The sequence below is a fragment of the Oryzias latipes genome, chromosome 3 (assembly GCF_053564925.1).
Source record: "Oryzias latipes strain Hd-rR chromosome 3, Olatipes_Hd-rR_3.1".
In the NCBI taxonomy this organism is placed as follows: Eukaryota; Metazoa; Chordata; class Actinopteri; order Beloniformes; family Adrianichthyidae; genus Oryzias; species Oryzias latipes.
Window position 1 is genome coordinate 26,976,544 of NC_136239.1, and position 21,712 is coordinate 26,998,255.

General features: G+C 42.5%; 1 protein-coding gene across 15 annotated transcripts; it reads left to right on the forward strand.

Moving 5' to 3' along the window:
- The first annotated feature begins 1,829 nt into the window (after nt 1–1,829).
- pax6b (paired box 6b) lies at nt 1,830–20,828 on the forward strand. 15 transcript variants are annotated; one of them, XM_078944558.1, is made up of 15 exons: nt 1,938–2,173; nt 7,010–7,191; nt 9,326–9,399; nt 9,589–9,642; nt 10,387–10,410; nt 12,570–12,700; nt 12,953–12,988; nt 13,074–13,289; nt 13,654–13,819; nt 16,319–16,477; nt 16,576–16,658; nt 16,775–16,925; nt 17,393–17,505; nt 17,886–18,027; nt 19,038–20,828. In XM_078944558.1, exons 4-15 carry the CDS (start codon nt 9,630–9,632, stop codon nt 19,121–19,123), a joined length of 1,320 nt encoding a protein of 439 aa, XP_078800684.1. In that variant the 5' UTR covers nt 1,938–2,173; nt 7,010–7,191; nt 9,326–9,399; nt 9,589–9,629; the 3' UTR covers nt 19,124–20,828. The 15 variants fall into 15 exon arrangements, with proteins under 15 accessions (XP_020570431.1, XP_020570413.1, XP_078800681.1 ...); XM_020714754.3 differs by lacking the exon at nt 9,326–9,399 and having other exon boundaries at nt 1,831–2,173; XM_078944561.1 differs by lacking the exon at nt 12,953–12,988.
- Nucleotides 20,829–21,712: the final 884 nt, after the last annotated feature.

Below are 21,712 nucleotides of genomic sequence, written 5' to 3' on the forward strand. Positions count from 1 at the left end.
GAAGAAATGCAGAATTAAATGAAAACTTTTACCTTAGTTTTCAACTGACTTCCTGTCTTTAAAGCCGCTATTCCTGATCGAGAAGTTCTCGCCGAAAGAAGCACCAAATCTGGGTGCTTTACTGTGGATGTGGTCCCCTGGACATTTTTCTCTGTGTGCTGCTGCGGCAGTAAACAATAAGCTCATGAGGCGTAGACTATGGCAGGATAATGTTCTGCATGGCTTGATAAGGGAGGTCGATCATTACACAAATTGTATTAAATGCGACCAGTTGGACAGTACCTGTCCAAACACCTGTTTGCATTCAACTTCTCTTCCTTTTTACATCTTTTGCAGACCTTCGCAGGCTCCGGGAAGTTTGTATGTTCCTATCAGATATTTAATTTTGACTATAGAAATTCTTGTTTGCAAACATGCGTCGGTGAAAAAGTGCGCGTGTCTATTGGGGCTGATGTCATAAATATTTCAGTAACAACGTAGTTGTCTTGTTCCCATAAAGATTCAGAAACAACTGTCTGAGATCTTTAGTGAGCAAGTGTGTGTGTGTGTGTGTGTGTGTGTGTGTGTGGTGGTGGTGGTGGTGGGGGGGAGGGGGGGCAGCGTGGTGACGGCAGAGAGAAAACCGGCTGGACAGATTTGCGTTCACGCATGATCAGCTTCTGGAGAGCCGGGCCGTGTGGGAAGGGAAAGGGAGCACCTGGCTCGACCGCTGTATCCCATCTCGTTTTATTGACAGGCAGATAAGCAGAGACCAAGCCGTGCGGTTTCCAGCGCGGATGTCGAGCACCCTGCTGCGTTGCACAGTACCAAGGCCTCTTAATGGCTGTTCCTTTAAATAATGGCCCAAACACAGCCAGTTCTGACTGGCCCGTACCTGCGCTGCCCCGATCCCTTCCTGGGAGACAAGCGGGGCTGCGGTTGTCTACTTACACTTACTGTCTTGTTCAAATTGACACAAACATCAGAGGTGGTAGAAGAGGGTTTGAGGCTTTTAGCCTGTCTTGGTAAAATGACAGAAAAAAAACCTCCATTACGACTCACACATGGCAAATTTACAGAGCCTTGGAAATAAAAGCGCACAGGATCTCACTCTGCAACTGTCTGTCTTAAGATATGTGCAGATATAATCTATACTATTGATAGAATTTTACTTAAATATTATTGATTAAGTTTTATATCCAGTATGGGTCCAAATGGATTTTGGAAACTGCTCTGAATGTCCCTAAAAGGAAGAGTGAGCTTGGAAAGGCCCTCCAGAGTTGCCACGCGCCCGTTATGTTCGAACCTGTTGCGCACTGAGCATGCCCAGTCGCAAAAAAAAAAAAAAAAAACTAACAAAAAAACTGCAATAACAATAACAGCCACCGTCTCATGACATGATCATTGTCATTTCGTCTGACCGACAGCGGCTGCGGTCCTTAATGATAACTTTTTCACAACACTCTAGATATTCTTTTGACTGTCTTTAAAAAAAATAATGAACACAAGCGTAAAATAAAAATATAAACCAAAATAAACAAACAAATATCTGGGTTTACATTTAAAACCAAGGCGTTCACATCTGGAACTCAATTTATGAATTTGTACCCTCTCAGCCTTCTTGCCAAAGTGCTCTTGAGCAAAAAGTGAAGTTTTTTTAATTGTGAAATTAATAGTAAGAAGAGAAAAAAACGGAAAAAGGAGGACATTTTTACTTAGAAATTTTGAAAACATGACATGGTTTGGGGTACGTATGAGTACCATCCAAATAAAATGGAAGCAAGTGAAAGCAGTGAAGAGTCGAGTCCACATACACAGTTAGTGGTAAGGTTCCAGCCCCTGCTCGCAGCCACATTGTGACAGTAAACAGGCCGGTGCGCTCCACGTGCAGCCTACCCCGCACACTTCCCAGTTGTGCGCTCTTGTCCTAGTCAAGGTGTGACGTCGCCCCGTCGCTCCAGCCAATCACTGCCAACTTCAGGCCGATGCTGAAAGCAAAGTTGCTGGTAAGAACCTCCGATTTTTTTAACCTCCTCTCGCTCTCACTGACATTTCAACTCCAAGACGGATCCAGCGGTAGACATCTTTTATTCAGGACGTACACGCTTCTATCGCGGAGGACAGATCCGCGGGAGGAAGAGGTGTCTTTACGCACACAGGATACACCGGTTCCTCCTCACCGCCTCTCTGTCCGGTAAGTCTGAGCCAAATTTCCTCGTTTTTTGTTTCAGTTTCTCAATTTGGTAAGTTAACCGTGTAAAAAATGAAATCTTAACCAAATCGAGAGTGCGTTTCTAATGAAATCAAGACGGATCAATGAATGCTGGAAAAAGGGAACATGACTGTGCGCTGCGCCGCTCCAGGAGCGTGCACGCTCAATCTGAGCACAGTGTGTTGCTGTCGTTCTTTTATGGGAAAGAAGGCGCGCAAAACACAGAAATAAATGGTTTTTTTTTATAATATGATGCAGGATTTGTAAAGTTCTACTTGGCGGATCTATCAGCACGCCAGGAATGTCGCAACAGCAGAGAGGATTCCACTTTTCACGAATAAACCCAGTAATCTTTTAAAAAAAGTTTGAGAGAAAAGTAATTTTTCACAACAGTTTATGCTTGAGATATGGTGCCCTTTTTTGCTTAAATGTGAGGCCTCCAATGAACTCTTTAATTCCTCTGCGATGGGATGCTTTCCCATGATCATTTCGATTGCAGACTGTGTTCCGATCAGTCTGGGGTCTGTGGTCGCCTCAGGTCCTGCTTTGGCTCCAGTGTTTCTTCCTGTCACGCTTGTCGAGCAGCGCTGTGACACCATTAGCTCCCGTGTTTATCCCAGCGTTCAGCCTTCTGCCAGGAGAGGGCTTCAGCAGACTGCACACCTTCAGCACCCTGCACATGCAGCACCCAGTCCTTCCTCTCTCTTCTCTGCAACTAAAAACTCCTTCCATTTGAAATACATCGCTAATAGCGGGTATCACAAAATTGAGCGAATTTAAAACAAAAAACGTATTTAAGAAAATGCTTTTGTAAACGTATAGGCAGATCAAGTGACAATAGTACACCCGTTGTATATTTTCCCCCTTGTCTTCAGATGGTCTCGTCCCACATAGAAGCAAACTCGTTTTACCGAGAAAACATAGTGCAGAGAAGCAGCTGCAAAATACCGGCAAAAATTGGAACAGGCCAGTGACTCTGACATCTCATATTCTTACCGACAATAAGTAGTAGCCTAATGACAACATTTAAAAAAAAAGTATTGTTACCTTTAAAAAAATGGGCTGAAATGTAATTTTAGAAAAATGAGAATTGCAAACATGGAAACGTTTAAGTGGCAAAGCCCTCATCCTGATTTTTCCTAGATTTATTTAACAGACATTGATTGATGAGGGACAGTTCAGGTTAATTAGCTTATGAAAGGATTTATACAACATTTTAATTTAAAATAAATAAATAAATAAAACAACTGACAAAAAAAGCAACTTTATATACATTATATATATATATATATATATATATATATAAAATGCAATAGGTGTATTTTTTTATTAAAAATGGTTTGATTTAAATGAGTAGATATTTTTGTTTAGTTGACTGAAAATGACCTAATAAATACATTTACCGTTTTAAATGGATAATAAACTTCATCACTGCAAGAATTTGTGTTAAAGCAGAGAGTCTGTAAATGACCTGTTCTCTGAGCAGTTAAATGAAAAACAAATGTCCTGAGACTCACCACTTCTCTGTTTATTCATAAATCGTATCTAATTTCATATAAAATTGTGGTTTTGTGGTAGAAATATAATTAAAAAAAGGTTTAGGGTAAATATTTAGGTATTTTATCAAACAGAAGTTGTTTCAGTTTGAGAAGAACCAACTGTAAAATCCTCCAAAAAACTAAGGTTCATCAATGAATTCCTCCAAACAAAAACAAAGTTTTTTTTTCTTTAAATGTCCCCTCGTGGTTTTCCCCCTCCGTCATTCTTTCTTTTATTCTTTCTTTTTCGTATTTAAAAGTTTCCACAGAGATACAAATACCGCATTGCCTCAGGGGAAAATAGCGACCAGATTAGGCTTTCCTTTCAAGGCCGGTGACATTAGTTGCTGCTAATCCGAATTGGGCTAATTGCTTTCCTAACATCACCCCCACCCCAAATTCTCCCACGCACACACAAACACACACACACTTACTTTTTGTGCAGAAGAAAATATGAAATCAAATTTTATAAAAACAAACTTTCTCTTTTAACACATTTACAGCCTTTTTAATGGAAATAAGACGTCTAAAAATAAATGTAACATCCTTTTATTTTTATTGATACATTTTGTATAATAAATTAGTAATAAATAAATGAATGAAAGCAAAATCCCTTAAGGGTGGAGACAACATCTTGGGTCATGTAGCGGATTTACAGCTTAACCAAAGAAATCAATAACCTACTGGAGGCATTGTCTCCAAAGAAAACTGCTTGATACTCTGATTGGGGAATCTGTCTTTCAGCAGGCAGGCGGGCCGGTTGGTGCTCCGCGTTTTTGACAGATGCAGCCATGTGACAAGTGAGTGGCAATAGCATTAACACAACAAAGGTGGAACACAGGCACAGCACTTCAGGACTGCTGGATAGTTGTTTAATTTCTGGACGCGGTTTTGGTGAAATTTGGTTTCAAGATTACGTCTAGCGGCTGAGGCGCGCATGCAGAGTCTGGAGCTGACCAACAGCCCAAAGATAACATTCCAAACATTGCATCTGTTGCTCCAAACTGTCCTCACCTGCAAGGAAAAACTAATTGAACGCATTTTTTTCCCTTTGATTTTAGCTCCTCCTTAACCAATCCGCATGGTCCTCTCATTGCTTGACTCAAGGGGTGGCAGGATTGAGAAGTAGGAGGAGTATGAGGAGGAAGAAGGAGGGGTGTGTGTGTGTGGGGGGGGGGTGTTTGTGGTCTAATGCATGTCTAATAGGGGGGTTCCTTGACGTGAAAATGTTAGGGAACCCCCCCCCCCCTTAGCTGATATAAGCTGTGCGCATTCATATAGGCTGAGCCACCAGTCTGAGTGAGATGAAACAAAGCAGGCAGTAGAAACAGATGAATGTGTTCGTTTAGTTTACGGGTTGTTTGATGAAGGAGTATTGGCCAAAGTGTTGTTCCTCACCGCGGGACCCTCGGTGACAGTTTGAGCTGGTCTTCTCAGCTCATTATCTCGCCGGCCCACTGTGGGCCCCATTCAAGCATGGCAGTCGCTCAGTACCTCAGCCTTCCTCCCTCCCTCCGTAGCTCTCCTTCTCTCCCTGGCAGCGTCGTTTGTCTACTCATTGAACCAGCAGTCAGGAATGTGATGGTTGTTAGGGAGCCCTCTTTCACCTCCAAAGTGTTTTATTGATGAGCTGTGACTTCTACTACTTTTTCACATGTCAAAGAAAGTCAAGTGTAGGCCTCCATGACTTCATTTCGAGCCCTACCCCACCAAAAAAAAAGTTAAGAAAGAAAAAAAACAGTTCGTTCCCCTCCCCCATGCCATGGCTGTCCCCTCACTCTTTTCCTGCACCCCCTTTCTGTTTTAGTTTGGCTTCAGCCTCCAAACGAACCTCCCCGGTTCGACCCCTCCTCTCTGTTGTAATGACGGGGCTCGTCTGCGCTGAGACTGGTTCTACCAAAAAGCTTCGAGTGCGCGCTCACGCGGGGCTCAGAGGGGTGGCTTTTGGGTGCGTTGAGGTGTGCGTTAATGGTCGAGTTATTAAACCGGCAGTTTGGGAGCGCGTGGCCATGGCTGCACAGTCATTTGCTGTGCTTTATGTGCGCGTGCTATTTTGCTGTCAGGTCGTAGGAGTGACGTCGCTAGGCCTCACAAATGCGCCCCATAAAAAGCAGCCGAGCTTGCCTGAAGGCTGCGCTCTTTACGCACGGCGTTCTTGTTGACAGGAGGGGGAAGGCAGGGGTCGGTGATGCTTAAACGAATAAACAAAAGCACGTGGGGACTCCCCCCCCCCCCCCCCTTTCGCGCGTGTTTGTGCTTAAAATAGAAGAGTTTGAAGCTTCAAAACCTATCAATAAAAATGTTTTCGGAACTTTGGATCGTTTCACTCCATTTGATGGATCAATTGCTGTTGTTTAAAACAAATATGCCACATTTACAACTAAACTCGTTTTATTAGTCAAGCTGGCTTGCAGATATGTTGAAGCAACTCCAAATTCAACATTGCAGGGGTTTATTGATTTTTTATACTAATGTTGTTGCAGAAACGTTTCGGGGAAAAAATGGAAATGCGCCCCATTCAGAACTAATTACCGGTACGTCTTTCCACCGTCGGCAGCTCCATTAAAGGCATTCTAAAATTCGTTGTGGTCATAATTTGTTGTTACGAGCACCGAACGCGCACGTGTGCGTGGCTCCCGTGGGTGGGGATCTCCGTCCTCCACGCTGCAGCGCTGCAGCCGCCTCAGATTGGAGCTGAGCGCGCCTGCATATTCCCAGCTCAGCCCGGAAGAATGAAATAGCTTTCCATCCAATGGGCATTTCCGAAGCAGTTGCTTTTGCGGAAGGCTGGGTTAGCGCTGGGTGGATATTTGCATGCGTGGGCTGATTAGTGGGTTGGGAAGATTCTCTCTCTCTTTCTCTTTCTCTCTGCCTCGGCCCCGTTTCCCGCGTGTCTTTCTCCCGCTTGACTGTGGTGCAGGGGGAAGTGTTTATATGGGGGATGATGACAGAGGTCGGGTCGCGCTAATGGGCCAGTGAAGAGCGGCGAAGGGAGGCGAGGAGAGGCGAGGCGCGCACAGCAGACCAGGAACACATACATTAATACACTTGTTCCATCACCAATCAGCATAGGTGTGCTCTTTCTCTTTACCCCCACCTCCATCAACCCCCCTCCCTCCTCCCTCCCCCTTCAACCCCCCTCATCACCCTCCCCTCTTTCTCTTCCTCGCTCTCTCTCATCCCGACTCTCTCATTCGCTCTCACACGCCAGCGCACATCCTCGCCAAACTCCGTGCGTCCTGACATCTGAGTTCACTGTCAATCTCTGTCTCCTTCGCAGGGATATTCCTTCCGTCTCCACCGAAGACCACTGGAAACTATTTTTTCCTCGCGTAAACTTCCTGAGAGAGACTGATCCTGGTCGGCTTTAATTTTTTCCCTTTTTCTTCGGTTTGGAGAACCACAGGCGAAAGCCTACATTTTATCAAGGACTTTGACAACGGCCCAGGATGCCCCAAAAAGGTGAGACTCCGACTAAAAGTTTATCCAACCCTTCCAAGTAAAGTATTCCTATTATATGTATTGTTATTATCACTAGTAAAACTATTATGAACATGGGTTGGTAAGGATCAATGGGCTTTTTTCTCTCGCAGTGTGGACTGAACTATTAAAAAAAAAAGTGCCAACAGCCTTTAGCGCCTCTGCCGGTGTTATCCGCGCGATTGCTGCTTGTTGTGCTCAGGCCCTCGGATAGCTTACCGCTTATTTATGACAGCAAAGAGTAAAGAGTCACGTTGCGCCAGGACAGTGATCATCGTGGAGAATGGAGCGCAATGACCCGTTGAGCAAAGGTGTCAGATTGATTCATGCAGGCAAGTCACCCAAGCGCCTTCCAAAAGAAGAAGAAGAAGAGGGAGTTGAAGAGGAAAAGCTCCAAGCAGTAGAAGTGGAGGAATGAGGCCTGCTTTAATGCGTTTGTTCCAGAGAGACAGATGGAAACTATGCTCATTTTTTCTTCCTCTTAATGACAGAATAAAGTTAAATAAATTATAGCATGATCCATTGGTCTTCTCTAACCCACATGCAGGTATTTTATATTTTATTAAATTATAAAACATAAAAACCTTTTAATGATTTTAAAATATTTTTACTTCATAAAAATAACAGAAATAAAATGTACATTTATTTAAATAAATTGTTTTTTCTAAAAATAATATTTGTATGAAATCTCTATAAGCCTTACTGCAAATAATAATAATAAATCCTAGCATTTCTGATATAAAGTATTATCTTTACCTGCGTGGCTCCTGTCGCTTTCATTTTTTTTAAACTTTGCAAAACAACAAAATAAATATTCGTCATTATTTCTGTATTTGCGTGCCTTTAGGTCGCAGCGGCTCCTCTCTAGCCAAAGGCCTGAATGTTGTGAGCGCATTATCCAGCGGTCAGAATAAGCGTGTTGAATTAACACATTGTAGTTTCGGATTACTGCCGGGAAGCACATGCAGATTAGATCGCAGTTCAACTCGAGATCAGCAGCATTTGAGCTTTCGACCCCAAAACGTCTGCGCAGACGCACGGGGGAAACTGTTATTGGTGTGTTTATATTTATACTTGCAAACATTTTGTTTTAAATTAATCAGAATATTTGTGCGTAAATTTAAGGTCCACCGTGTAAAGGAATCCGTCTGAAACGAGTGATTGGATTCCAACTCCTTCTCACAGACGTACAGACTGTTTTACTCTGCACACAACACAAGCCTGCACCGAGGAAGAAAATGAAAACTTCAGACTTCTCCCTCCCTGGCCCCCTTTTTTATCTGTCCCACGCTCAATAGCTTCTTTTCTGCATTTGTCTTTTCCAATTGAGCGCCCCACTGCGCTGTTGTGTCTTTAAACCCGCTTTACAACCCGCACCAGCAGCACCAAATAACAACCAAATATTTATAACAAGAAATTACTTTAAAAAAAACGTTAAGAGCAAGACAAACAAAACCCACATTCACGCACCAGCAGCAGCGGGGTCACGGTCGTGTGTGAAAAAAGAGACAGTTTGTGTGCGTAAATGTGTGTGTGTGAATGGTCCAGGAGGGGGTGGATACATGCCTCCGGCTCTTTGTATTAATCTGAACTTGTTGGTGTGTTTAGTAGGGAAGCTGTGTGTTTTCTAGTCGCAGAGGTCGAGTTTTCGGTTCAAAGTTTGGGGGGATATGGAGGCAGAAAAGGGGGTGCATTGTTGGGGACCAGCAGGCTTTGTGCACTAGTTTTGTCCCCACTCCTGTTCTGGACTTTTTGTTTTCCCGAGCAGTGAGACGAGGTAGACAGCGTGTGTCACTGTATACTCTCCCCCCCCCAAAAAAAAACAAAAAATGAAAAATAAACAAAGTTCAGTTTACCGTTTAAAAAAGACACGAGGCCTTAAGCACTGCTTTCTGTATTTTAACAATTGGTGAACAGAAAAACAATTATCTGAGATTACGGCTATTTGTTCAGGTGGAATTTGTGCAGTATTGGAATCATTTTAAAAATCTGGCCCGAGTTATCGAGTTATACATTTTTCAAGCTAAACAAAACCAACAAAATCAGCATTTTTTTTAGAAATGAGGCTGAGTGAAGCTGAGGCTGTGCTAATGTGTTGTTTTGCTTTGTCCCATAGGGAGACATTAAGTAGTGAAAACGGCAGATGATTGACTAAATTGTATTAAAGTGGACAGTCAACTCTGTTTCCAGGCAAGTTTAATTAAGATCCATACATACACTTAGGATGTTAACCTTCACTGTTCATCTAATGTTTAAAAAAAACAGATCCGCCCAAAGTCCAACCAAATAAATGATTTGACACAGCAATCAATCAAAGATCTGTACATTACATTTATGGTTTGAATCTAACCACTGCTGTTATTTCCTTATGACACTTAGAATACCACAACCAAGCCACGTGGGAGTCTGGTGTAGCCTCAATGATGCAGAACAGTAAGTTGATTTCATTTGTGTTATGCATATATTTTAGTTTTTGCAAAGGCACCTTTTTATGTGGATGCATGGGAGAAAAACCCACTGACATTTTTGCATTGGTTGTTTTTGTGTGTGCAGAAATAAGCGTGAGGAGGGAAAGTGCATGGGTTTAAATAAGAAAAAAAAAGTTTTCCCTTTAAATTAAAAATATATTTTTTGCCTGTTTTTTTAAATATTAATAATTTTTGTAAAAACAGGTAGGGAAGTTATTCTTGAAGGAGTTAATCACATGCCGTCCTTCTCCAGAGAGAAGCATAGGAGGGAGAAGTGGAGAATAGAGGGGGTTGGGTTGAAAGGGAGATTTTTTGTTTCTGCTTGAGTTGGTATTAAATAATTGCACAGCCGTCTGCATTAGCGTTAGAGCTGGCTGCCAGGCTGCATACGAGATTAGCCCCGCACAGAGAAGAGCCCCTGCATGAAGCACGAGGAATAGCAATAATGTCTTATGTAGATGAGTCCATATTCTCCCCGGACAGACTGCATGAACTAGAAAGAAAATGTTCACATTATATCCGCAGGCCTCACTCGTAAAGGCGCAGGCATGAGCTCAGAGCGGGGAAATAAATATTAAAACAACCATGTTGTCGTGGGTGCCCATAAAAAAACAGATGAAGTTAAGTCTGGTGTGTGTTGAATTAAAAAAACAACAAAAACAAAAAGAAGGATAAACATGAAACATTTTCTCTCTTGCTGCTGGACAAGAGGTGTATGACATCAGTGATGAAGGTGTGTGGAATAATTTTATTACATTATTCTCCATATACCTGGATGCTCTGTGTGCTGTAATCTGTGCGCATTAGTCAGAACACTTTGTCCTGGTGTGTACAGGTGTGATTCAAATCCGGAATGTGTCTTCTTTTACGCGCCGCGGCGCGCTGATTTCTTTGTCCTGCCTGCCAGTTGTCCTTTCACAGAGATGATGGAGCCTTATCAAAGCTGTACAATACCCCCCGTGCTCCTGCTTTGCTGTGGATTCATGTTAATGGGATGCACCCCTGGCTTGTGATGTCTGCAGAGGAGATATCATTGGGCCCGGCCCTTTGGGTTGTCTAAAGGTCGCGACGGCCTCGCTGGCTTTTGTGCTAATAACTCCTGGGTGTATATGGTGGGGAGCGTCCAAATTGACACCATATGTTTTCCTATTAGTCGACGCGCAATAGAATACAAGGCGCATAATCAGCGCCAGCGGGCGAGATTGAGTCTGAGCACTTGAGGGAATTGCGCTCATGATTAAGACTTAACCTTGGGAGTGTTTGATTTTTATATGATGGCATTCACCGACGGTTTTATCGATCAGCAGGATTTATAGGACAGCTATAAATCAGAGGTGTTACGGCGGGAACCCGCCGCGCAGGGACGCTTACTGCGGTTTGGCCAATTTCGTCGTAAGAAGTCTTTTAATTCCACTTAATCCTGGAATTACTAAAAACCTGGAGGGATGATAATGGATTTGCCATCAACCCGATCCATACTAGAAGATTATTACACATTGCGGCCAAAAGGGATGTGATGCTCTGTTAAAAAAGCTTTATATTCAGTCAAGAAGAAACAGGTCCTTCTTGGTATTTAATTTAAATACATTTGCGTTTTTTTAAGGCAGCACATTTCAGAGCAAAGACACCCACCGATTGCACACAACAGGACTGCTGTGGCTGTGCGCATTTGTTGTCAAATACAAACAAGGGGGGAAAAACTGCATGTCACTTTTAATATGTTAAGAATCGAGGCGCGCCCTCGTTTGTGTGACCGCGCGTAGCCCCTGGCCACCTTAAAACGAAGTCTCCCTCCGAGGGTAAACGAGTAGCGTCCAATTTTGTCTGAGTGATATCCAAATGCAGACAGAAAGGGTCGTTTTATCATGCTACTATTTGTCGTGACGATGCGATTTTTAAAAGCAGAGCGGTGTCATAAAGTGACATGCCTGCCACAAGTGCTCCAACTGATCTTTTCAATTAGCCTCCCATGCATGATCCGAGGCGACTTCCGCCTATTTCCAGAAATTAAGCTCAAACTTGACGTGCAGCTAGCTTTATTTTAAAGACAAATGTCAGCCAGGCTCATCATATTTTCCCCCTCTTCTATATTTGGAGCTTATTTATTGCTAAGGAGCCTCTGCTCCCGGAGTCAATGCACCGGGCGGCAGCGCAGGGGAAGGCAGCGGAGACTCACAGAGCAGCTCGCGCACTCCGGGGAGCCTGCTCTCCTGTTTGGCAAAAGGTTTGCGCGCTTCTTCATTGCTTTACAGGAATACAGCTGAACAGTTTGAGGGAGGATTTTTATTATTTTTTTTTTATAAAAGCTGTTGTTTTAGAACAATAACATGTGATTCAGAAAGCCACTTTAGAGACTTAGAGTTTCATGGACGCATACTTATGCTGTGTTTTGATGCGCTCAGAGCAAGGATGAGGTGGTTTTTCTAAATTTCCGAGCATGGCGAGCCCTTGAATGGACTCTATTTATTACAGTGTTGTCAATAGTTGACTTTTTATAGGTAAAGATTGACTTTTTGGTCTTGGTAAAAAGGAATGGAATCCCTGTGATAGAATTAGTAGCATTTTATTTCGGAACAAACGATTGCAGATTAATAATCAGAGAGCATTTTGTCACGTTTTTGTTCTTAAATCTTTGCTCATTTGATACTGTTGTGATTTGATTCCTGTTCTGCATGTGTCAGCTGCTGTTTTGGGTATTTTTATTTCGAGCGCTTTTTTCTCCGGCGCGCGGCGGTTTGTATAAAACTGTTTAAAAAACCAGATAAATGAAACAAATTTTTGTTGCCTTCTTGTTCTGTGTTTAAGTCCTGCTTTGATCATCTTCATGCAATTGTTCCTGCTCGCTATGCAGCGGTGTGGTGGGGTGACTCCGATGCTTTGGTCTCCTCGCAGGTCACAGTGGCGTGAACCAGCTTGGTGGCGTGTTTGTTAATGGAAGACCGCTGCCGGATTCCACCAGGCAGAAAATAGTGGAACTTGCTCACAGCGGCGCGCGACCCTGCGACATCTCCAGAATACTACAGGTGACCGCTACTCTCCTGCCGGACACAAGCTTTGCTCAGACATTCATTATAACCAATAATATGACCATTTCCTCCTGGGGCAACAAAGGCATGACATAACCATTTATGTCCCAAATAATGGATTTGTCAACATTTATTACAACTCCATGACTGGAAATGTAACAAAGACAGCAGAGTGAAAAAGGGAACTTTGGCTGCTCTTATTGAAAAATGCCTAATACACAATTCAAGGCATATTTTCTGTGTTTGTAGACCCATGATGAAGTCCAGGTGCTGGACAGTGAAAAGGTGATACTTATTTGAGCCATCTTAATTATTCCAATAAAAGTCATAAATAATGTATGTGAATTGTGTTTTTTTGTTTCCGATCCAGGTATCCAACGGCTGCGTGAGCAAGATCCTGGGCAGATATTATGAAACTGGCTCCATAAGACCGAGGGCGATAGGAGGCAGCAAGCCCAGGGTCGCCACTCCGGAGGTGGTCGCCAAAATCGCGCAGTACAAGCGGGAGTGTCCGTCTATCTTTGCGTGGGAGATTCGTGACAGGCTCCTGTCGGAGGGGATCTGCACCAACGACAACATACCCAGCGTAAGTGTATTGACTGGAAGTTGTGTGCATGATTTCATTTGCCACATGAAATGACTTTTTCTCACGCAGCGGAGGAAAAGGAGATGAGCATCCAACCATTCAGTCTTATTAAATACAGTGTTTTTTTCAAAGAGTGCAGGCGGGGCGGGGGGAGGAGGAGCGAAGGTGCATGTGACCAACCAAAACACTTTTGTGGGGAGGATCTCTGTAGCCAAATTTTTCGCTTTATAGAATCAGTCTTTTCAAATTATTTCTAAATTGCGCACTTGTTTTGCGCATCTTCACCTTTTGTGCGCCACGCCCCCTTAACCAAACCTTAATCCAGATTTTCCTCTTTTATAATCATATGTCATTTGTCATGCAGGTGTCATCAATAAACAGAGTCCTCCGCAACCTGGCTAGTGAAAAGCAACAGATGGGCGCAGATGGCATGTATGACAAGCTGAGAATGCTCAACGGTCAGACAGGAACTTGGGGGACCCGGCCCGGCTGGTACCCCGGAACATCAGTGCCAGGACAGCCCAACCAAGGTGAGCCTCATTATCTCACCGTGGCGACAGAAACACCTTGACGCACAGAGTGGTTCGGTGTCTGAAATGGGACACAGCTCCAGGCAGAGAAAGAAAATAGTAGAGAAAAGAATAGTTCTAACAATAAATTTAGGTCAAACTACTCCACATTGGCAAGCAGGACATTTCAGATTTTCTATCTCGACCAGTTGAAATGCCTCCACTCTCGCAGATATGGATGTGCGTGACTGCGGATTCTCCTTTCAGCAGAGGTGTGTGTCCAAATGCGCGTAGCTTTCCTGTCCTCCTGATAAAGAGGCAGAGCCGGGGAGCGGTGTAACGGGGGAAATGGAGAGGCATACAAAGGAATGTTTTCCTTCACACGCAATGATTGGTTATGGGAACGACCCGCACTAGTGTAATTGCTCATTAGAGGAGCTTTGTGTGTCATTATGGCAACGAGCAGAGGAGTGTGGAGCGGGGAGAGATGCTGTGGAACGGGTTCACTGTGTTGTCGGCCTCCAATAGGCCAAACACTCAGCAGGTTTTTCCCTCAGGCGCATATATTATTATTATTATTATTATCATTATTATTATTATTATTATTATTATTATTATTATTATTATTATTATTATTATTATTATTATTATTATTATTATTATTATTATTATTATTATTATTATTATTATTATTATTATTATATAAAGGAATAAACAATGGATTGTTAAAGTGTTCATTGAGTTTGAAGTATTTTCCTCAGTGGATCCAAAATATGGTTCTTTAGAGGCCCGGGTAAGCAGATAAAAAGCTACATGGAGAGTGACAGGGCCCCAAAAAGAGGCAAGTCTATCCAAAGAGGAACGAATAAAAAAAACGATTTTGCCTTTCATCTACTGCTCCCTCTCAGAGCCTCGCTGCGGCTGCTTCATGGCTCCAAATCCCCGTCTATAGGATTTAGTTTCTCACTTTCTCTTTCAGTTTTAAGCGGTTTCTGAAGTGTTTTGATCCAGTGTGCACAGCTGAAAGGTGCATCAATTGGGTCGGTATTCCGACTTCTTTTTTCCCCCTTTTTCTCCTGCTTTTCCGCCTCACTGACTGAAGCATCGTGATACTGAAAAGAATGAGTTTATTTCCCAGCGTTTTCTTTATATAAAGAAAACAAATCTCATCCTTGCGTCAGTGGGCCTGGCAGAAGGATAATAGCTACGCACTCACTTCTTTTTATGGATTATCCAGAGTGAAGAAACAAACAAATTTGCTCTCCATATGATTATGCAGCTGAGGTTTTCCTCCTCGGACCCTCACATGCGGCATCCTTCAGGCCTGCAAGAATCAATTAAAACTATTCCAGTGAATTGTCAGCATGAATGATTGCGCACGGTTTAATATTTAGTCAACTTTTACGTATTCCAGAAATATACTATCAAGAAATAAATAAATGCAGATCTCTAATTTGAAACCTGCCGACAGGCTTCAGTGAGATGAAGCTCTCTCTCAGAGCACCGGCTGCTTAATTTCGCATTAACTTCTCGGTGTGATAATGACGTCCAACAACAAGACAGACATTAGTCGATAAGCCTCGCCCCGCAACTGAAGGGGGCCTTTGGGCCCACCGCGGACAAGCAGGAGCAGTGAATAGATTGGCCTTATTTTGTGTTGTTCAGGGGGTTGCATGCTCTCTCCTCACTCATTTGTTTCCAATTGAAGACAGAAATCCTGACTGGCGTGTAGCTGGCCGGGGGACGTGATTAATGATGGTAGTGGGTAAGGGTTAACACACTGGACTCAAAGCTCTGTTGACTGGGATCTTCATGCGCACAATGGCGAAGCACTATAGCCTGTGCGCCTCCACAGAGAGAGGATCCTTTTGTCATCTCTCCCCCCCCCCCCCCCCATATATTACACCCACCGTGGGCTCAGTACTCGTCCCTGCGCGTCCATAGTTTAATGGTTTCCCTTACTCCTTAAGGCATTGTATCATTCTGAAAAGCGTCGTCTCCTATTCAGAAGATGGTGGTCACCTCAATGGCTCTACCAGCGCCCATGTGGGAACGGACCAATGAGCCACGGGTCTGCCCCAAAAAAATAAAAAAAAGAGAGAGGGTATCTACAGAGCTTTGAGGTTTTTTCTTTAAAGTAGATTTCTTCAGCTTTGAAAAGAGACTCGCCACATCTTGTCACATTTCTCTCTTAACCTTTTCAGACAACTCGCCATTGTTGCGCTCCCTAAACAAGCTTTTCCCACAATATTTTATAAATAAACCCAGAGCCTTTTTGACATCTCTCCTTTTCACCCTGGCACTCGATCTGGCAACATTAGGGGAAGAAATTACATTAATTCCTCTGATTTTGAATTAAATTAACCATGATGGGGGCCTTAATTAATGATGTTGTAGCGCGCTCTGTACAATTATCTGTAGGCTGATGCAACACCAGGCTGGATAATTAATTATTCAATTACCTTAAGTGATTGAATATTTCCATTAATCGCCTCTGTCTCTCTTCTCCTCCACCTTCAGATGGCTGCCAACAACAGGACGGTGCGGGAGAAAACACCAACTCCATCAGCTCGAACGGCGAGGATTCAGAGGAGACGCAGATGCGCCTGCAGCTCAAGAGGAAACTGCAGAGAAACCGCACGTCCTTTACGCAGGAGCAAATCGAGGCGCTGGAAAAAGGTACCAAATTATTAAAGCATAATTCTAAAATGACAAAGCAAACTTTGCGCATTTAAGTTAGATACTTTATTCATTTTTTATATGTTTGATCTGCGCAGAATTTGAAAGAACCCATTACCCGGATGTCTTTGCGCGAGAAAGACTAGCGGCAAAAATCGATTTACCTGAGGCAAGAATACAAGTGAGTGAGCAGCAATTTGGCCCACTTAATGGACAAAGTAGAAAAAAGTTACATCAGAGAGACATTAGCCAAAATAACACAGACACATTATGATCATCTTTTTTTTTAAATTCCAGGTATGGTTCTCAAATAGAAGAGCAAAGTGGAGGCGAGAGGAGAAGCTGCGGAACCAGCGCAGACAGGCCAACAACTCCTCCAGTCACATTCCCATTAGCAGCAGCTTCAGCACCAGCGTCTACCAGGCCATCCCACAGCCCACCACACCCGGTACGTCTCCCGCACTCAACAGGAACCACAATAAAAAAAACGCAACTTTTTTTATGGTTACGGGTCAAAGATACCACACTATGACTGGATGTTTGCGCAATTCCATTCGAACACATTAGAGTTTGGATGAGTCTCTAAACATGTGGATTCAGACGCGCAGAGAAAGGGCTGCTGTGAGTTCACACCAAGAAGGTGCTTTTCTTTTAATGGATGATTGAACAAAACTTCTCAGCTGACTGTCTAAGTAATTACCGAATAAAGCACACCGACAGAGCTGAAGCTCATGCTCACAAGTCAATCACCTGAGACACGCACCGTGCTGTATCTGTCCGGGCCCATCAGCCTGTCAGCTGGCGCGTCATCCTAACGCACGCACCGCTGCGCGCTAATGAGATGAGCTCCCACACCGGAGGAGTGCGTCGGAGAGAGGTTTCTGTGGTTTAGGCTCATTTTCTTCTCACTCACAGTGTCGTTCACCTCGGGGTCAATGCTGGGGAGACCTGACTCTGCACTCACAAACACCTACAGCGCGCTGCCCCCCATGCCAAGCTTCACCATGGCGAACAATCTACCTATGCAAGTAAGTCTGCTATGACAATGCTTCAGACTAGGATCTGTTTCTGTCAAAACAAACTTCCGTAAAGTGTTTTATTTAATAAAACATGTTTTTATTAACCTTAAATTTACTTCTCATATTCAAATACTATAAAATGGGCAGAAAAACAAAGTTTCTTCATTCTGTTCCCTTTCATTTTCTTTGTAAAAAAACTTAAACAAGATCTTTTCTCCTTGTTATTGTGGAAATGAAAATAAATACAAAATTGGGGAAAAAAAATGTCACAAAGTGCTGTAACTGTCTCAAAAAATAAAAAACAAATAGAACAAAATAAAATAAAGTGGCATTGCAAACAGCTGACAATCATGGGTTGGCTAACTGTAATATTCTTTTCTCACCTTTAGCCCAGCCAGACCTCCTCTTACTCCTGCATGTTGCCTACCAGTCCGCCTGTGAATGGGCGGAGCTACGAAACATACACGCCCCCTCATATGCAGGCACATATGAACAGCCAATCAATGACCACTTCTGGTACCACCTCAACAGGTAGGCAGAAAGTTCTTGCTTTGTCTCTAAAATAACGTGATTGGGAGTTAATTCCAAAAAATGGTGCAAGCTGTCAAACAAATCTGCCACCTCTCATGTAATAAAAGGGGGTACTGCACAGCACACATTAATTGATTGAAAAAAAAAAACATCAGATAGGTGGGAAGATCCACTGCACTGCATGTGTTTCAAAATAAAGGCAAAAAATATTATTGTAATATTTTTAAAGTTGCCAAGCTTATTTCCTTCATTTATTTGTGTTTTCTCGCTCATAAAAGCTGAGCTTTAAGTAAAAAAAACACATGTCCTGATCATATTCATGGATTCATTTTGGAGTACACTCTAACCTTCTTGTATGACAGTTTTGCACATTTGCTGCAATATAGTTTCATTTTTGCATGTGGATCTGCACAAAAACAACCCATTTGGTTAGACTAAACCATCTAATAGGTGATTGATGATCTGTCAGAGCGGCGCCTTTTCTCTGTCAAGCTCGTTTGAGACATCTCACAGTTTATACATGTGAGGGTCAATATTTCTACATGGCATATTATTCCCTCTCTGCAGGAGCATGAGCAGCGTTCATTTCATTGGCACTCTAGGCCATCATGTCACCCCTACGACTCTGCCACATAGTTTAGTTCCACCCCATTAGGATGCTGTTTCTGAAAGCCATATATACTGGTTATAGTCATGAAGAGTTAATCATGCATAACCACATTTCCTCTGTGCTAAATTGCTAATTAATTTGATTCATTTGCTGTTGTACTCTCTGTTTAAATGCCATTTCCACCGCCTCAATTTATCGAGCTTGCAAGCGCTTTTACAGTCACAGTCCGCAAGCCCTGTGACTCATTGTAGCCTTGTGCTGCCTGCTTTGCAAGCTTTTAAAGCACAATCATCTGCCTCACAGTCACCAGTCACCCTTTCTATTCTTGGTGCAACTGTGAGTTTTTCTCATTTGACTTTTTACTGACGTCTTGTTGTTTTTCCTCTCATTATTTCTGCAGGACTCATTTCTCCTGGAGTTTCTGTCCCTGTCCAAGTCCCAGGGAGCGAGCCTGACATGTCTCAGTACTGGTCAAGACTACAGTAGAGAGAAGAGCTACTTCACCCTGTAACCACCCACTCCACCATCGCCCTCCGGCAGTGCTCCTCACACATGCATGGCACAGGAGAGTAGAGACAGTTGAGAGGAGGCAACAGAGAGGACAAGGAGGAAAGAAAAAGAGCCTTGGGACGTTTGGGCTTTGTTTTTTCATCGGGACAGTCTGCTGTTCTGTAGGTCTGGGCAAATTCAAATGAGGACAGACGAAAGAACAACGATGGAAAAACGGAAAAAATATGGACCTCTGTAAAGTGCCCGGTGTTAAGTTTTTATGGAACAAAAACTTATCTGTTTTTTTTTTTCTATTTCCATCTACAGTCATTGTTTCCTTTTTTCTCTGGTGTGTTTGTAAATGGCCATTTGTATGTTATTATGAAAAAAAAAAAAATGAAAAAAAAAAACCACGACAAAATCAAGTACTGATAGATGGACTGCTAGAAAACCATGTTGGTTTTGCGTTTGTTTGCAAGAGGAGAACCAGAGAGATTCTGCCATGACTATCTTTTAATCCACTTATATCGAGACTTTGTAGCAGCCTTTGCATGGTCTCTGGATGCTTTCTGCATATCAATGAAGACGAAAAAGCTGGAGTGAAGACTCTTACCATGTTGAAAAAAGAAAAAAAAAGAAGAAAAATATTTATTGGTTATATTTCCTAAGAATGATTATTTCAGAGGGGAAAGTCAGACTCCATCCACCCATGAGGCGGCCTTTAGGGCACTTTCGACACAGGCTTAATTTAGCTGTCTTACTCAAAGAAAGGATGACCATCAGCAGCCAGAAAAGATGGCAAAAGAGTGCAAAACTATTTTGGACCTCTTGTTTCAGTGGCTGGATAGGTTCTACCTGGCGGCGATGAACACTTGGAAAACAGGCATAAAAGAAACCTGTAGTCTGTAAATGGTAGACTGCATCTTCAGTATAATCCAGTTTGTTTATGTCAAAAATGTAAAGTACTTGTCTTCCCGTAAAATCTTCAACAAAAGATTTCTAAAAATAAAAGTTGATTTCATTTATATCCCCGAGAATATTTTATAAATGTTCCATGCATAATGAAATACATTTCTTTAGGGTCAGGTACAATTTGTCTCTTAGGTATAGTTGTAATATAGTGTCCTATGGTCAAAAAATGTGCAACTAGAAATATTTAATTCCTATAATTATGATTAAACATTGCTTGACAGAGTTTTAAACTTAAGTGTTTGGCAGTTGTTTACAAGTACATATCAGATTTAATCATTGTTGATTGTAAAACAGACCAAAGCCTTTGTATTTCATCTAGTACACTGTTTTTTTTGTTTTAAGATATTAGTCTTGTGTTGCAAAAATTTTGTAAACACATTCTGTTTAATTACATTGGCTTCGAGTCCAGAAGACTGCAGTCGAACCCCGCAGTCCTTATTTATAATTGAAGACCAGGGGAGGGTTTTTCTAGCATCATCTGTCATGCTCTTTTGAGTTTTTTTTTTTTTTTTTTTTGCATTTCTATTTCAGAGTGTACAAAGAACATGGACACATAACTGGGTTTACGTCAGCATTGCTTCTGAGATAAAAATGTGTACACGCTGTCTCTTCAATATTTCAATTTAATTTTATTTAAAATGGAGCTTTCTAAATGTATTTTGTGAAAACTATAAAAAACATTTTGTACAGTAAAAATGGTGTCTTAAAGAAAGCCTTTTTGCCTAGTCAATGCTGTGTGGGTTTTTTTACAAAGCGAGCAGATTGCTGCAAATTTGAGCATCTTTTGTCCTGACCGGTTCAGCTAAAACAGCCTGTAAAACAGATTTCAACTCCTCAGATTCCCACCGAACAAAAGTGACCAAAATAACAAACCTCCCTTTCTATAAGGGGCTGAAACCAGTCGACAAAGACCACACAACACACCACCGAAGCACAATGAGAAAGGTCAAGCAATTCACCATCGCTGGCTGTTGTTTTAGTAGAGTTACGATGGTATGAAAAAGAGAAGACAAAAAAATACAGAAGCAATGAGAGGGAGGAGGGTGCAGAAGAGAGCGGAGGAAAAAAAAAGTCATGGAATAAAGCAGTCAGAGCCTGGAGCGAGGCAGAGGAGCGATTGTGTGGCAGAGTGAGTTATTTTGCTTCACTTGCTGCCTCAGCAGGGGGGTTGTGTGTGTCAGTGTGTGTGTGTGGGTTTAAAAAAGGGTGCGCAGAGAGTGACAGCCAATCTCTGAAAGGAGAAGATATCCAGGAGAGAGTAAGGTCAGGTAACATTCACACAGCATGCAACAGCACCAAACGTCTGGCTACAGTGATTAATTGAATTTACACGTCTCACTCAAAATGTAACAGGCAAATTTGATGTTGGAGCAGAGGAGATTCTTTCAATCTTTAAGGAGGATTTTTTTTTTTTTTTCCTCTAATGGAGTGGATTCATTTAATCCAGTTTATTGCAGAAATGGAGGAATGCTGTTTTGAGTGAATGAAGATGGAACGGCGGCGCAGATTACATGACTGCACTGAGACAGAGCGGGAGCATTAATAATTACAGAGAGGGAATGAAAGAGATTCAAAATGCAGGGAAGACTGCAATTAGAGGAAGTCTAAATAATA

Excerpts from the sequence above, each read along its gene's own strand:
- pax6b (XM_020714754.3), top strand. Across the intron at positions 9,643-10,386 it reads AGCCTCAATGATGCAGAACA|AGGTGTATGACATCAGTGAT; the intron begins GTAAGTTGATTT and ends CTGCTGGACAAG. Across the intron at positions 16,926-17,392 it reads CCCACAGCCCACCACACCCG|TGTCGTTCACCTCGGGGTCA; the intron begins GTACGTCTCCCG and ends TCTCACTCACAG.